This window comes from Scomber scombrus, chromosome 1, assembly GCF_963691925.1.
Source record: "Scomber scombrus chromosome 1, fScoSco1.1, whole genome shotgun sequence".
Taxonomy (NCBI): domain Eukaryota; kingdom Metazoa; phylum Chordata; class Actinopteri; order Scombriformes; family Scombridae; genus Scomber; species Scomber scombrus.
In genome coordinates this window covers 38,163,371-38,178,074 of record NC_084970.1, presented here as the reverse complement: position 1 = coordinate 38,178,074, position 14,704 = coordinate 38,163,371, and the positions used below count along the sequence as shown (strand labels likewise).

At 42.7% G+C, this 14,704-nt stretch overlaps 1 protein-coding gene across 1 annotated transcript in view; it reads left to right on the top strand.

Moving 5' to 3' along the window:
• The window catches only part of LOC133980191 (protein NLRC3-like), a gene marked incomplete at its 5' end in the record, with an annotated part of 50,838 nt that overhangs the window by 26,388 nt on the left and 9,746 nt on the right, over positions 1-14,704 (top strand). Inside the window, 7 exons of the mRNA XM_062418854.1 lie at positions 217-327; positions 815-913; positions 1,577-3,355; positions 3,461-3,634; positions 4,245-4,418; positions 5,431-5,477; positions 12,141-12,429. Of these exons, the coding sequence (XP_062274838.1) occupies positions 217-327; positions 815-913; positions 1,577-3,355; positions 3,461-3,634; positions 4,245-4,418; positions 5,431-5,477; positions 12,141-12,429 (2,673 nt within the window). The remainder of the gene's footprint in view (positions 1-216; positions 328-814; positions 914-1,576; positions 3,356-3,460; positions 3,635-4,244; positions 4,419-5,430; positions 5,478-12,140; positions 12,430-14,704) is intronic.

Genomic DNA, 14,704 nt, shown 5'->3' with positions numbered 1-14,704 from the left:
ACTGGAGGAATTTGAAAGCATAAGTCACTCTGTTCTGAAAGATTTCCTTTTAATTCTGACATTTAAACTGATGTTTAATCCTTCAGTTCTTTGACTTTGATAGTAATTAGAAATGCAGTCAGCAATCAACATTGATGACAAATTAGGACAATATTAAAAGATACAAATCTCTCTCCTCATTTGGTTCTGAAACGTCAACTTCTTTATTTATATCAGGATGCAGCAGCAGAGAGCAGACTCTCCTGAACCCAGCTGTGTGTCCATGAAGAGTGATCGGTCTATTATGCTTCCTATTAAGTTCAAAGATGGACAACCTGCTGATGGAAGGTAAGAATTTAATAATGGTTGGTTGGCTGTTTGGGCTGAATAAACCTCCTGTGTTATGTGGGGCGGAGCAGGTGAACCAGGCACAAACACCACAGACAGGTTCAATGGAAACAGCTTTAATGCTCAGAAACCAACAGACAGGCTAACAGACCATAAAGGGAAAGCAGTTCAAATAAGGTTGAAACCAGCAGGAACAGGTAACAAGAGGAACAGGAACAGACAGGAACAGCATCACAATCTAGTGTCTAGAATGAAAGAAAATGAGTGAGAGCAGTATATGTAGTGAGGAGCTGATGAGGGAATTACACAGTGGCATCAGTTTAAAGTTTAAAGATGGACAACCTGCTGATGGAAGAAAAGAATTTAACATCCAGTAACAGAGCAGCATTTACAGGAGTTCATTTAGTCATCATGACAGAACATCTTTATTAAGCTGAGTGCAGATTTGAGTCATTAAATGTCCTTAAACGTGATGTTTTCTCCACAGAGTTCAGCAGCAGAGCTCAGAGGTTCCCAGTGATCAGTCTGCACAGCAGCATCAAACACAGCTGGACTCCATATTTATGGTGTGTACATGTACAAACACACCGTTTACTATTAACTCCATCAATCATAGATGAAATACTAAAGTAGCATTCAGGTCCTAACAGTGTCCATGCTGCTCTGTTTAGACCAGCAGGCCTTCAGACTGACACATGAATCACATGTTGTGTTCTACTAGTTTAAATGAAATGTTCACTTTATCTTTCTGTTCCAGCTGCTGGAGGAGAACATCGTCACTTTTGTGAAGAACGAGCTGAAGAGAGTCCAGAGGGGTCTGAGTCCAGATGACCCAGAATGCTTAGAGAGTCAGAGTGAGGATGAGGAGGTGTTGGACGGTGAGGAGGAAGAGCAGAGGAAGAGCAGCAGGGAGGCATTTCTGAAGATCACAGTGCACTTCCTGAGGAGAATGAAGCAGGAGGAGCTGGCTGAGCGTCTGCAGAGTAAGAGGATTTTAACAGATTTAACATGATGGAGAGGAAATGGAGGCAACATGGGAGAGGTTTATATTTCAAACTCTGCTGTAAATATGCTGCACACATCTGCATCAGATCAGAGGCTGTTTGTCCTCCACTGATGAGCTGAATAAAACTGATGGAGGAGGAAAAACTACACAGACACACTTACATGTTCAGATTTCTAGACTTTCTGTAGGATCCACTCACTGATTTCATTTGTTGTTTGTTCATTAAGGAGCTCGTGCTGCAAAGTGTCGACATAAACTCAAGTCTAACCTGGAGAAGAAGTTCCAGTGTCTGTTTGAGGGGATCGCTAAAGCAGGAAACCCAACCCTTCTGAATCAGATCTACACACCGCTCTTCATCACAGAGGGAGGGACTGCAGAGGTCAATGATGAACATGAGATCAGACAGATTGAAACAGCTTCCAGGAAACCAGTCAGACCAGAAACAACAATCAGACAAGAAGACATCTTTAAAGCGTCACCTGGAAGAGATAAACCAATCAGAACAGTGATGACAAAGGGAGTGGCTGGCATTGGGAAAACAGTCTTAACACAGAAGTTCACTCTGGACTGGGCTGAAGACAAAGCCAACCAGGACATACACTTCACATTTCCATTCACTTTCAGAGAGCTGAATGTGCTGAAAGAGAAAAAGTACAGCTTGGTGGAACTTGTTCATCACTTCTTTACTGAAACCAAAGAAGCAGGAATCTGCAGGTTTGAAGAGTTCCAGGTTGTGTTCATCTTTGACGGTCTGGATGAGTGTCGACTTCCTCTGGACTTCCACAACACTGAGATCCTGACTGATGTTACAGAGTCCACCTCAGTGGATGTGCTGCTGACAAACCTCATCAGGGGGAAACTGCTTCCCTCTGCTCGCCTCTGGATAACCACACGACCTGCAGCAGCCAATCAGATCCCTCCTGAGTGTGTCGACATGGTGACAGAGGTCAGAGGGTTCACTGACCCACAGAAGGAGGAGTACTTCAGGAAGAGATTCAGAGATAAGAAGAAGGCCAGCACCATCATCTCCCACATCAAGACATCACGAAGCCTCCACATCATGTGCCACATCCCAGTCTTCTGCTGGATCACTGCTACAGTTCTGGAGGATGTGTTGAAAAGCAGTGAGAGAGGAAAGCTGCCCAAGACCCTGACTGAGATGTACATCCACTTCCTGGTGGTTCAGTCCAAACTGAAGAACATCAAGTATGATGGAGGAGCTGAGACAGATCCACACTGGAGTCCAGAGAGCAGGAAGATGATTGAGTCTCTGGGAAAACTGGCTTTTGAGCAGCTGCAGAAAGGCAACCTGATCTTCTATGAATCAGACCTGACAGAGTGTGGCATCGATATCAGAGCAGCCTCAGTGTGCTCAGGAGTATTCACACAGGTCTTTAAAGAGGAGAGAGGGCTGTACCAGGACAAGGTGTTCTGCTTCGTCCATCTGAGCCTTCAGGAGTTTCTGGCTGCTCTTCATGTCCATCTGACATTCATCAAGTCTGGAGTCAATCTGCTGGAAGAACAACAAAAAACATCACAGCAGTCTGAAATGATCAGAGGCAAATCAACACGTTTCTACCAGAGAGCTGTGGACGAGGCCTTAAAGAGTCCAAATGGACACCTGGACTTGTTCCTCCGCTTCCTCCTGGGTCTTTCACTGCAGACCAATCAGACTCTCCTACGAGGTCTGATACAGACAAGAAGTAGCACACAGACCAATCAGAAAACAGTCCAGTACATCAAGAAGAAGATCAGTGAGAATGTGTCTGCAGAGAGAAGCATCAATCTGTTCCACTGTCTGAATGAACTGAATGATCGTTCTCTAGTGGAGGAGATCCAACAGTCCCTGAGATCAGGAAGTCTCTCCACCGATAAACTGTCTCCTGCTCAGTGGTCAGCTCTGGTCTTCATCTTACTGTCATCAGAAAAAGATCTGGACGTGTTTGACCTGAAGAAATACTGTGCTTCAGAGGAGGCTCTTCTGAGGCTGCTGCCAGTGGTCAAAGCCTCCAACAAAGCTCTGTAGGTTCACACAGAACTATCCAGATTAATGTTGTTTCATCTTTGCTCAATGAAGAAAAGTAATGTTTGCAATTGTTTTCTTTTGTTCTGCTGATTCTTCTCCAGGTTGAGTGACTGTAACCTCTCTGAGAGAAGCTGTACAGCTCTGTCCTCAGTTCTCAGCTCCCAGTCCTCTAGTCTGAGAGATCTGGACCTGAGTAACAACGACCTGCAGGATTCAGGAGTGAAGCAGCTTTCTGCTGGACTGGAGAGTCCACACTGTACACTGGAAACTCTCAGGTCAGTTTTATTACTGTGTATATAAAGTAATATTGTAGCGTCACGTAGTTTCTAGTTAACATGAAGAGTTTTTGATACTAAAAAGATTTAGTGTATTGTCTGAACTGAAGTTTTTTCATATCAAGTTTACAGTAAATAAAGCTCCTTTCACACCAACATGTGAGTTAGGATATATGTTTTTGTCATTTATTCTTCAATGAAGTGTCAATGTGCATGAATGCATGAAAATCTAGTATAACCTTTTTTTCCCTTCATAATGAATTATTAAAAACTCAATGAAACAAAATCAGAAATATGATGGAAGATGTTGAATTTGTCAATTAAGTCACAGTGAATATAATTTAAATCTTCTTTCTGTTTATGTCAACCAATATTTAACTTTAAAGACATTTCTTCTGCCAAAGTAAAAACAGAATGGCATCAGATTAAACTTGTTCCTCCAGCAGGAACATGTGCTTTCTCTCCTTCTACTAACCTAAAATGTATCTGCATGACACCAACATACAACAGGGGGCGCTGAGTGTGAACATAAAGGCCTGAAGGACAAAATCCTGTTTATTGAGTTGAGAATGTTTTTAAGCTCATTAGATGAACTGTTGTGTGTGTTCAGTCTGTCAGGATGTCTGATCACAGAGGAAGGCTGTGCTTCTCTGGCCTCAGCTCTGAGCTCCAACCCCTCCCATCTGAGAGAGCTGGACCTGAGCTACAATCATCCAGGAGACTCAGGAAAGAAGCTTCTGTCTGCTGGACTGGAGAATCCACACTGGAGACTGGACACTCTCAGGTATGGACAGACAGGTGGACACTCTCAGGTATGGACAGACAGGTAGACACTCTCAGGTATGGACAGACAGATGGACACTCTCAGGTATGGACAGATGGACACTCTCAGGTATGGACAGACAGGTGGACACTCAGGTATGTACAGACAGGTGGACACTCTCAGTCATGGACAGATGGACACTCTCAGGTATGGACAGACAGATGGACACTCTCAGGTATGGACAGATGGACACTCTAAGGTACGGCAGACAGGTGGACACTCTCAGGTATGAACAGACAGATGGACACTCTCAGGTATGAACAGACAGATGGACACTCTCAGGTCTGGACAGATGGACACTATCAAGTATGGGCAGACAGATGGACACTCTCAAGTATTGACAGACAGATGGACACTCTCAGGTATGGACAGACAGATGGACACTCTCAGGTATGGACAGACAGATGGACACTCTCAGGTAAGGAAAGACAGATGCACACTCTCAGGTACGGACAGACAGGTGGACACTTTCAGGTAAGGAAAGACAGGTGGACCATCTCAGGTACGGACAGACAGGTGGACACTCTCAGGTGGACACTTTCAGGTGGACACTCTCAGGTACGGACAGACAGGTGGACACTCTCAGGTATGGACAGACAGGTGGACACTCTCAGGTATGGACAGACAGGTGGACACTCTCAGGTATAGACAGATGGACACTCTCAGGTATGGACAGACAGATGCACACTCTCAGGTACGGCAGACAGGTGGACACTCTCAGGTACGGACAGACAGGTGGACACTCTCAGGTATGGACAGACAGGTGGACACTCTCAGGTATGGACAGACAGGTGGACACTCTCAGGTATGGACAGACAGGTGGACACTCTCAGGTATGGACAGGTAGATGGACACTCTCAGGTATGGACAGATGGACAGACACTCTGACTAACTGAGGGACTCTGGTTCATGTTTAATGGTGGATATGAGTGAAGGTGTATGAAGCTGATTGTGTCTTTGTCTCTTCCTCCAGGATGGACCATGGTGGACTGCAGAGACTGAAACCTGGTCTGAGGAAGTGTGAGTGTGTTTTCAGTTTGATTCATGACAACTTTGAGAAAAACTGCATGAAATATGTAAAAGAAGTGAAAAAAGTTAAAAATAATGGAAAATGTGTTTTGGCAGAAATGGGCGTGGCCTAAACTGACATTTATCTTGAACCAATGAATCCATGAAACAGAAATTTCCTTCTGTTCGTCACTGAAATGTTTTATAAATGTCCACATGGGGGGGGTGTGGTCAAGACGCGAACGATGTAGGACGTGTTTTTCGGTCGCTCCTCGGGAATGTGATTATAATATAGTTTTAATATCATTTTAAGTTTGTCCACTGTCCGCAACTTCGAGGTGACCAAGTGGTTTTTAGGAGCCCTGCATCTTGAGAGCCAAACCTGCATTTTTGTCGAGCGGCCGGGTGAAAAATGAGTCTACCGATGAGTCTGCGAAACAAGCCGCAACAGGAGCCCGAATTACCTGAGAGGCCGAGTGCTAATGAAGAGATGCTACGCAGCATCAAGGTAATGATGGACGACCAACAAACTGAAATTGTGACAAAATTCGAGTCAATCATATCAGAGCTAGTTACGAAGGAGGTGGCGACTGCTCTTAAACCACTGCAAGAAAAAGTCTCCCTGCAAAGTGGAACTATTAATGACCTTGAGCGCTGCGCTAACGAGCACTCAGACCAGCTAACTAGCATGCAGGTGAATATCACCAAGCTATCTGCTACGGTGGAGTCTCTGGGCAAGAAATGTGAAGAACTGGAGGCACGCTCAAGATGGCATAACATTCGGCTAGTGGGTTTGCCTGAGGGAACCGAGGGTCCTCAACCTACACAGTTTACTGCCAAACTTTTAATGGACTTGTTGGGACTCGACGGGTTGCCCGGGCTCGACAGGGCCCACCGCACTTTGCGTGCTAAACCAAAGGAGGGAGAACCACCTCGCCCGATGGTCATCAGGGTGACACAATTTCAAACGAGGAACGCTATTCTACGCCGCGCTGGACAGAGCTCCCCCCTGCTACACAACGGGAAACGGGTGCACATCTTCCCGGACTTTACACCGACTGTGGCCAAGCGGAGGGCGGCTTTTGTCCAGGTGAAGAGGGAGCTCCATGCCTGAGCTAACGTTAAATTCGGCCTCCGGTACCCGGCTACTCTACACATCACCATGTCCGACGGCCAGACCTACAGATTTGAAAACCCGGACCAGGCCCTGGAGTTCGTCAACAAGAGACTCAAGAAGAATCCCGGCCCGGAGAGTGACTGACTCTGAAATCCTCCAGCGCTTGTTGGCTCGGTTTGTATTTAGCATCTATGCTGCTGTTATCTTATCCAGGGACTGACTATAGTATGGTGAACTGTCTGTAAATTTGTATTGCTCCACTTATAGAGTATATTGGCGCTCATTTTTATTTCTATTGTCATATTTCTCTCTGTCAGTCTCTATTTATGAGGATGTTTTTGACTGATGCAGTGCTTTTGAATCAGTTTTTCTTTTTCTTTTCCTTTTTTTCCTTCATTATAATACATGGCACCTTTTTATTTTATTTTTATTTTTATTTTGGGACAGCACATATCCATACTCCCTGAGGTCGTTTAGTAGCACGGTTAAGCTGCAGATAACGACAGGTTTTATTTCAATGTGGGGTGAAGTAGCACGCATCACTGTTTGGATGCTTCTGCTAAGTGAGGAGGTTTGTTCGAATCTGGGGGGGTTGTTCGTGTTTTTTCGGGGTAATGACTGGCACCTACGCTACTTTTCCAGATGTATTGAGAGGGGTTTTTTTGTGTTTGTTTTGTTTTTCTCCTTTTTTCTTTTTACATAGTGAATTCTTTGTCCTTTAATGGCCCAGGTTAAAAGAACACTATCCAGTGTGGGTGGAAAGGGTTAGATTTGTAAGTTTAAACTGTAAGGGTCTAAATAATCCAATTAAGTGTAGTAAGGTGCTGCACTACTTGCGCCACCTGGATGCTCATATTATATACTTGCAGGAAACCCATTTAAAAGAGATAGATAGTGTTAGACTGAAGAAGAGCTGGGTCGGGAAAATATATCATTCCTCATTTTCCAGTAGATCAAGAGGCGTTGCTATTCTTTTACATAGAGATATTCCTTTTGTTCATGTTAAAACGATCTCTGATTCTGATGGCAGGTTTATAGCTGTCATAGGACACATTTTTGATGTAAAAGTGACTCTTGATAATGTTTACGCCCCCAACTGGGATGATGAGTCTTTTTTTAGACAGGTTTTCTCAATGCTACCTGACTTGTCCATGTATGATTTAATTTTAGGTGGAGACTTTAACTGCTGGATGAATCCATCCTTAGATCGTTCTTCCCCAACCTCAGCTACTCAGTCCAAGTCGACCAAAGTGATTCAAGCCTTTATGAAAGAGTTTAATGTTGTTGACCCTTAGCGTTTTTTCAATCCGGATAGGAGGGAATACTCTTTTTTCTCTCACATTCACCGTACCTATACACGAATTGATTTTTTTTTTAGTGAATAACAAATTGTTATCCTCCATTTCCGGCTGCAAATACGATTCAATTGTGGTTTCGGACCATGCCTCCATTTCTATGAATGTTTATTTTCAGAAGTTTGTTAATACAAGACCACCATGGCGCCTGGATACACATTTGCTCTTAGATACAGACTTTATTAAATTTGTTGCAGAGCAGTTGGATTTCTTTTTTCAGGTCAACAAAACTCCAGAAGTAACAGCCTCAGGGTTGTGGGAAACAATGAAAGCTTTTATCAGAGGGGAGATCATTTCTTATAAGGCTCATCAGAGAAAATCTAGAAAAGAGAAGTTAGCCAAGCTTTCTCAACGCATCGCACTCTTAGATTCTTTATATGCAGTCTCAAAACTACCAGATACTTATAAGGAGCGGATGACTTTACAAGCTGAATATGATCTTATCATGTCGCAGCATACTACTGAACTTTTATTACAATCAAGATCCAAATTTTATGAACAGGGTGACAAGACGAGTAAACTCTTGGCCCATCGACTACGTCAAATTTCTGCATCTCAGTTAATTCCTCAAATTGAGACTGGCTCGGGCATAACATCTGACCCTTTGGAAATCAATAAAACCTTTATGGAATTCTACAAATTACTATATTCATCTGATTGTCCTAATACTTCTGCGGATATGATCTCCTTCTTTGATAGGTTTAACACTCCCAATCTGGATCGAGTTGCAGCTGAGGAACTGGAACGTCCTATCACAGCAGTCGAACTTGAGGCGGCAGTTAAATCATTACAAAGTGGTAAAAGTCCAGGCCCAGATGGCTTTCCAGCCGAGTTTTATAAAACATTCTGGAAACAACTGGCCCCACACCTGTTAGAGATGTTCACTGAGTCTTATAATTCAGGCACACTTCCCCACACCCTAAATCAGGCTTGCATTTCTCTGCTTCTAAAGAAAGGTAAAGACCCACTTTCATGTGGTTCATATCGACCCATTAGTTTACTGAATGTCGATTTCAAATTATTGTCCAAGTTATTAGCCCGACGCTTAGAAGTTGTCTTACCTTCAATTATATCTTTGGACCAAACTGGGTTTATACGTAATAGACACTCCTTTTTTAACCTTAGAAGGGTGTTTAATGTGGTCTATAATCCTCCTTCAAATGCTCTCCCAGAAGCTCTGATAGCTCTGGACGCCGAGAAGGCATTTGACAGAGTAGAGTGGGATTATCGTTGTTTTATTCTGGGGAAATTTGGTTTTGGGGAAGAATTTGTTTCATGGGTTAGATTATTATATGCCTCTCCTCAGGCCATGGTCAGGACAAATGTCACAAATTCGGAATACTTTCGCTTACATCGTTCTACAAGACAGGGTTGCCCGTTGAGTCCGCTCTTATTTGCTATTGTGATGGAGCCTCTGTCAATTGCTTTGCGGTCTCATCCTGATATATGTGGTATAACCAGAAATGGTGTAGAGCTGAAGGTGGCGCTGTATGCGGATGATCTTCTGTTGCTTTTGTCTACTCTGTCACGTTCTATTCCTGCAGCCCTTTCAGTCCTAGACAAATTTAGTAGATTCTCTGGATATAAACTTAATCTTAGTAAAAGTGAAATGCTTACTGTTAATGGAGAGGTAATCGATAATTCACTTCAGCTTCAAAATTTACCATTTAAGGTAACGGACGCTGGCTTTGTTTATCTTGGAGTTTATGTTGCCAAAACATTGGTTAATCTCTATAAGGAAAATTTCCTCTCTCTGCTCACAAAAATTAAGCAAGATTTTGAGCGATGGTCCCTATTAAATCTCTCCATAGCTGCCAGAATCAATGCAATTAAAATGAACATCTTCCTGCGCTTTTTATATTTATTCCAATGCATTCCTATCTTCCTTCCTCTTTCCTTTTTCCGTAAAGTAGACAGTCTTATTTTAGATTTTATTTGGAACAAGAAAACTCCTAGGTTGCGTCTACAAGTTTTACAGAGGCCCAAAGCTTTGGGCGGAATGGTGTTACCAAACCTCCTTTACTATTATTGGGCAACAAACATTAGAAATCTGAACTATTGGGTTAAGTATGGAGATGTTGAGGTCCCCCCATCATGGTTGATTTTGGAAGCAAATTCAGTTCAGCCGGCGTCATTGAAAGCGTTACTGTATTCGCCCTTGTCTTTTTCTACTTCTGGTCACACTAAGAATGTGATAGTTGCCTCCAGCATTAAAATATGGACTCAGTTTAGACGTCATTTTGGCCTTCAAACTCTTTCAACTGAGGCTCCACTTGCAGCAAATCCTATTTTTCCCCCATCGTTATTGGATAGCACCATCTCTATATGGGCTAGGCTGGGCATAAAAACTTTTAGAGACCTGTATGTTAATTCTATTTTTGCTTCTTTTCAACAATTGGTAAATACATTTTTGCTTCCTAAAGAACATTTTTTTAGATACCTCCAAGTCTGAAATTTTGTCCGTGGCTCATTCCCAGGATTCCCCACTCTTCCCAAGTCTTCAGACTTTGAGACTTTTCTGAAGCCTCTCTCTTCATTAAAGGGGGCAATCTCCTCTATTTATTCAAATATTTATAGTCTTTGTCCAGGCTCTTCTGTTGTACTTAAAACAGTTTGGGAGACAGACTTGGGAGAGGTGATTGTTGAGGATGTTTGGGAAGAGATTTTGCGCAGAGTACATAAGTCTTCAATGTGCTGGTCACAGCTTTATGCAATGTCGAATCCTTCATCGAGCCCACTACACTAAAGCCCGGCTCGCAAAAATGTTCGATACAGTGTCTCCACTATGTGATCGATGCCAACAAGCCACAGCAAATTACTCTCACATGTTTTGGAGCTGCTCTTCTCTGACTAGATTTTGGTCTGAAATCTTTAGTACTTTATCCAAAATAACTGAAAGGGATGTGACTCCCAATGCCTTAACTGCCCTATTTGGTGTATGGCCTTTCCCTCCTACTCTTTCCCCAGCTAAAAAGGATTTAATAGCATTCACAACTCTGCTGGCCAGGAGGTTGATATTGCTAAAATGGAAATCCCCAGTCCCACCTACCTATACAAATTGGGTTAAGGATGTGCTTTATTTTCTTAAATTAGAAAAAATTAGACTGACTCTGATTGGAAAGGATGTCTTATTTGAGAAGACCTGGAATCCCTTTCTGTCTTATGTTAACAGCACAAGATGTCCGATCACTGTGAACTGAGTAACTACTGCAATGCTGAGCCTGTGTTTTTTTATTTTTTTATTTTATTTTATTTATTTTTTTTAATTATTATTTTTTACTAATTCACTTTATATATATATGTGTATGTGTATATATTTTTTGTATTGTTATTATATATTCTTTATTATTACTAACTTGTTTAATTCTTTTTTATTGATTTATATTTCCTACTACCTGCCAACTCATATCTATGTTTCCCTATTGATCTTATTAGTCTATTTATTTATTTATTTATTTTGAGTATTACAACTGTTATTATTTATTTATTTTTATCTATTCATACATTAATTTATTCATTTGCTTATTTATTTACCTATCTTTTCTCTTCCTCTATCATCATCATCATTATTATTATTATTTTTTTTTTTCTTTCTTTCGTTTGTCCTTAATTTACTTTTACCTATGCATGTCAATCTGTTGGAGCTGGGTGCCGGGGGGGTGGGGGGGTGGTATCTGTTCTGGGGTATATTGTATTTAGATCTGTAATCAGAACACTATTGTTTTTGTAATATGTAAAACTCAATAAACAGACGGTTCAAAAAAAAAAAAAAAATGTCCACATGGTGGCGCTACCTGCTCCAAAATGTCCCTCATGTCTCTCCTGCAGATAAAGTTCATTCATTCATACTGACTTCAGCTGTTTGGAGCATTTGGACAAAAATGTGTTTGTAACAGACGACAGTTTGAGATGAAAATAACAGACTTGATGTGCAAAGACCTTCACTTTACACCAAACTTGATGAAAAAACATGAATATTACTGAATATCACTGTCATGTTGACTGTTCATGTTCTAACTGAACTGTTAAAGGTTCACTTACTTTGTATGTCCAAAGCTTTCAGTCACATCTCATGAACTTCCTCAGTGATGGAGTGTCTCAGTTGTCATGGAGATGGTTTACGTTTGAATGGTTTCAGTAAAGTAGTTAATAAATCAACAGATGATAAACTGCAGCTGTATTGTGTCTCGTTCTCTCCATCAGATGCCTGTGAACTGGAACTGGATCCAAACACAATGAACAGAAACCTCAAACTGTCTGATAACAACAGGAAGGTGACACGTGTGAAGGAGGTTCAATCATATCCTGATCATCCAGACAGATTTGACTACTGGCCTCAGCTGCTGTGTAAAAATTATCTGACTGGTCGCTGTTACTGGGAGGTCAAGTGGAGAGGAAGAGTTAATATATCAGTGACTTACAGAAGACTCAGCAAAAAAGGAGACAGTGTTGACTGTTTGTTTGGATGGAATGATCAGTCCTGGAGTCTGGAGTATTCTGATGGTCATTACTCTGTCTGTCACAATAAGAGAGAAACATCCTTCTCCTCCTTCTCCTCCTCCTCCTCCTCCTCCTCCTCCTCCTCCTCCTCCTCCTCCTCCTCTGTCTCTAACAGAGTAGCAGTGTATGTGGACTGTCCTGCTGGCACTCTGTCCTTCTACAGAGTCTCCTCTGACACACTGATCCACCTCCACACCTTCAACACCACATTTACTGAACCTCTGAATGCTGGGTTTGGGTTTTACTGGACCAGTTCTGGTTCCTCAGTTTCTCTGTAGGAGGGAGAGTCTCTCTGTGTCCTCTGTAGGAGGGAGAGTCTCTCTGTGTCTCTGTAGGAGGGAGAGTCTCTCTGTGTCCTTTGTGGACACCTGATCCACCTCAGCACCAGCTGGTGATCAGCTTACAGCTCTGCTCCTCTCTTCACCAGAGTGTCCACTTCTGACCCTCCTGATGCTGGATCATGGTGTTTGTTATGATCCATGGCTAGCAAACCAGTCCAATAACAATACACCACTCAGGTTCAGATGGGGCCCTTCCTCCCAATCACCCCCCCCTCCAGGTTTCTCCATCGTTGCCCCCAGCAGAACTATGGACTCAGCGGGCCGCTGCCCCTCCAGGGCCCAGAGAGTCCAAGAAGGCTGGGTACTCTGAGCTGCTGTTCACTGCAGACACACAGACACCAGTCAGAATCTTCCTCCCAGCAAAGCAAATGCAAAGTCATAGGGAGGCGACCCTCTCGCTCCGTGGGGAGAACTCCAACACAATGGCACTCAGCAGGGGAATAGTGACGTAGAGGATCCACACATCGAGGCCCACACCTCTGTTCGATTGGCATTGCACCCAACCCCAGACTTCATCCCTGCAGGTGGTTAGCCCATGTTACTTCTTTGGGCTGGGCCTGGCAGGGCCCCATGGAAGGCCTGTCCACCAGGACAGACAGGTGGACGAGCTCCCCTCCCAGGCCTGGCTCCAGGAGGGTGCCCCGGTTTCCCTTTTCCGGGTGAGGTTCTTGTAGCCCTGTGTTGCTGCATCATCTGAGGTTATTTGAATCATTCTTAGTCTGGCCCCTCACCTGGGACCTTTTAGCCGCTGACTCAGGAAACTGTTCCGTCTTCTCACTCCTTGATCTAACTGCAGCCTTTACAGTGTCGACTGCCCTATTCTCATTAACAGGTTATATAAATGGGTAGGTGTCTCTGGTTCTGTCTTAAACTGGTTATCTCATATTTATCAAATAGATCCTTCATAGTTTCTATTGGGTCCTCCTCCTCTTGCTCAGCCCCCATCCCCTGTTGTGTCCCTGAAGGGTCCATACTTGGCCCAGTCCTTTTTTACATGTATTTGCTCCCGTTAGGCCATATTATCCAAAAGCAGACAATACACAGATCTACCTCCCCCTAGAACCTAAACTATTAAATAAATTAACTGACCTTAATAACTGTCTTCAAGACATTAAATCCTGGATGGCTGCAAACTTTCTCCAGCTCAATGACAATAAAACTGAAATTAGTTTGTTTGGCCCACAGCATCTAACCAACATAATTTCTCCTTATCTTGGATAAGGAACCCCTCTGCAAAACCACATGCAAAAAAAACCTTGGTGTCATATTCAATTCAGTTTCATGCAGCTTTGGATCATCTTTTGTACTTCTGGTCATTCATGCTTTCATATCATTCCGCCTTGATTACTGTAATTCATTATACTTTGGTACCACTCAGTCCAGTTTATCCCATCTTCAACTTATTCTAAATGCAGTAGCAAGAGTTCTGACAAGATCAAACAAGAGAGACCACATTACTCCCATTCTTGCCGCCCTGCACTGGCTGCCTGTTAAGTACAGAATTGATTTGAAAATACTATTGTTTATGAGGCCTTGAATGGACTCAGTCCCCCATGAATTATAGAACTCCTATAGAACTTCCTCCCCCATCCGATTGTCCCCCACCATCAAGACTTTTAAGAGACACCTAAAAACTTACTTTTAGTCCCTAGCCTTCAACTGTGACTATCACTATGTACTCTATGACCACATATTTAATTATTGATGTTGTTATAATTAAGAAAAAAATAATAATTCTAATTTTTTTATTGTGTTTTACGTCTGTGTGAAGCACTTTGGATCTACTATGTTGTGTTTAAAGTGCTATATAAATAAAGTTTAAGTTGAATTAGTCTCAGTGGACTCTGCTGTTGTTACTGTCAGGATCCAATGAGCAGCATGCAGCTCTATTCATGTTTCAATCTAATAACATCTGTCCAGCTGTGG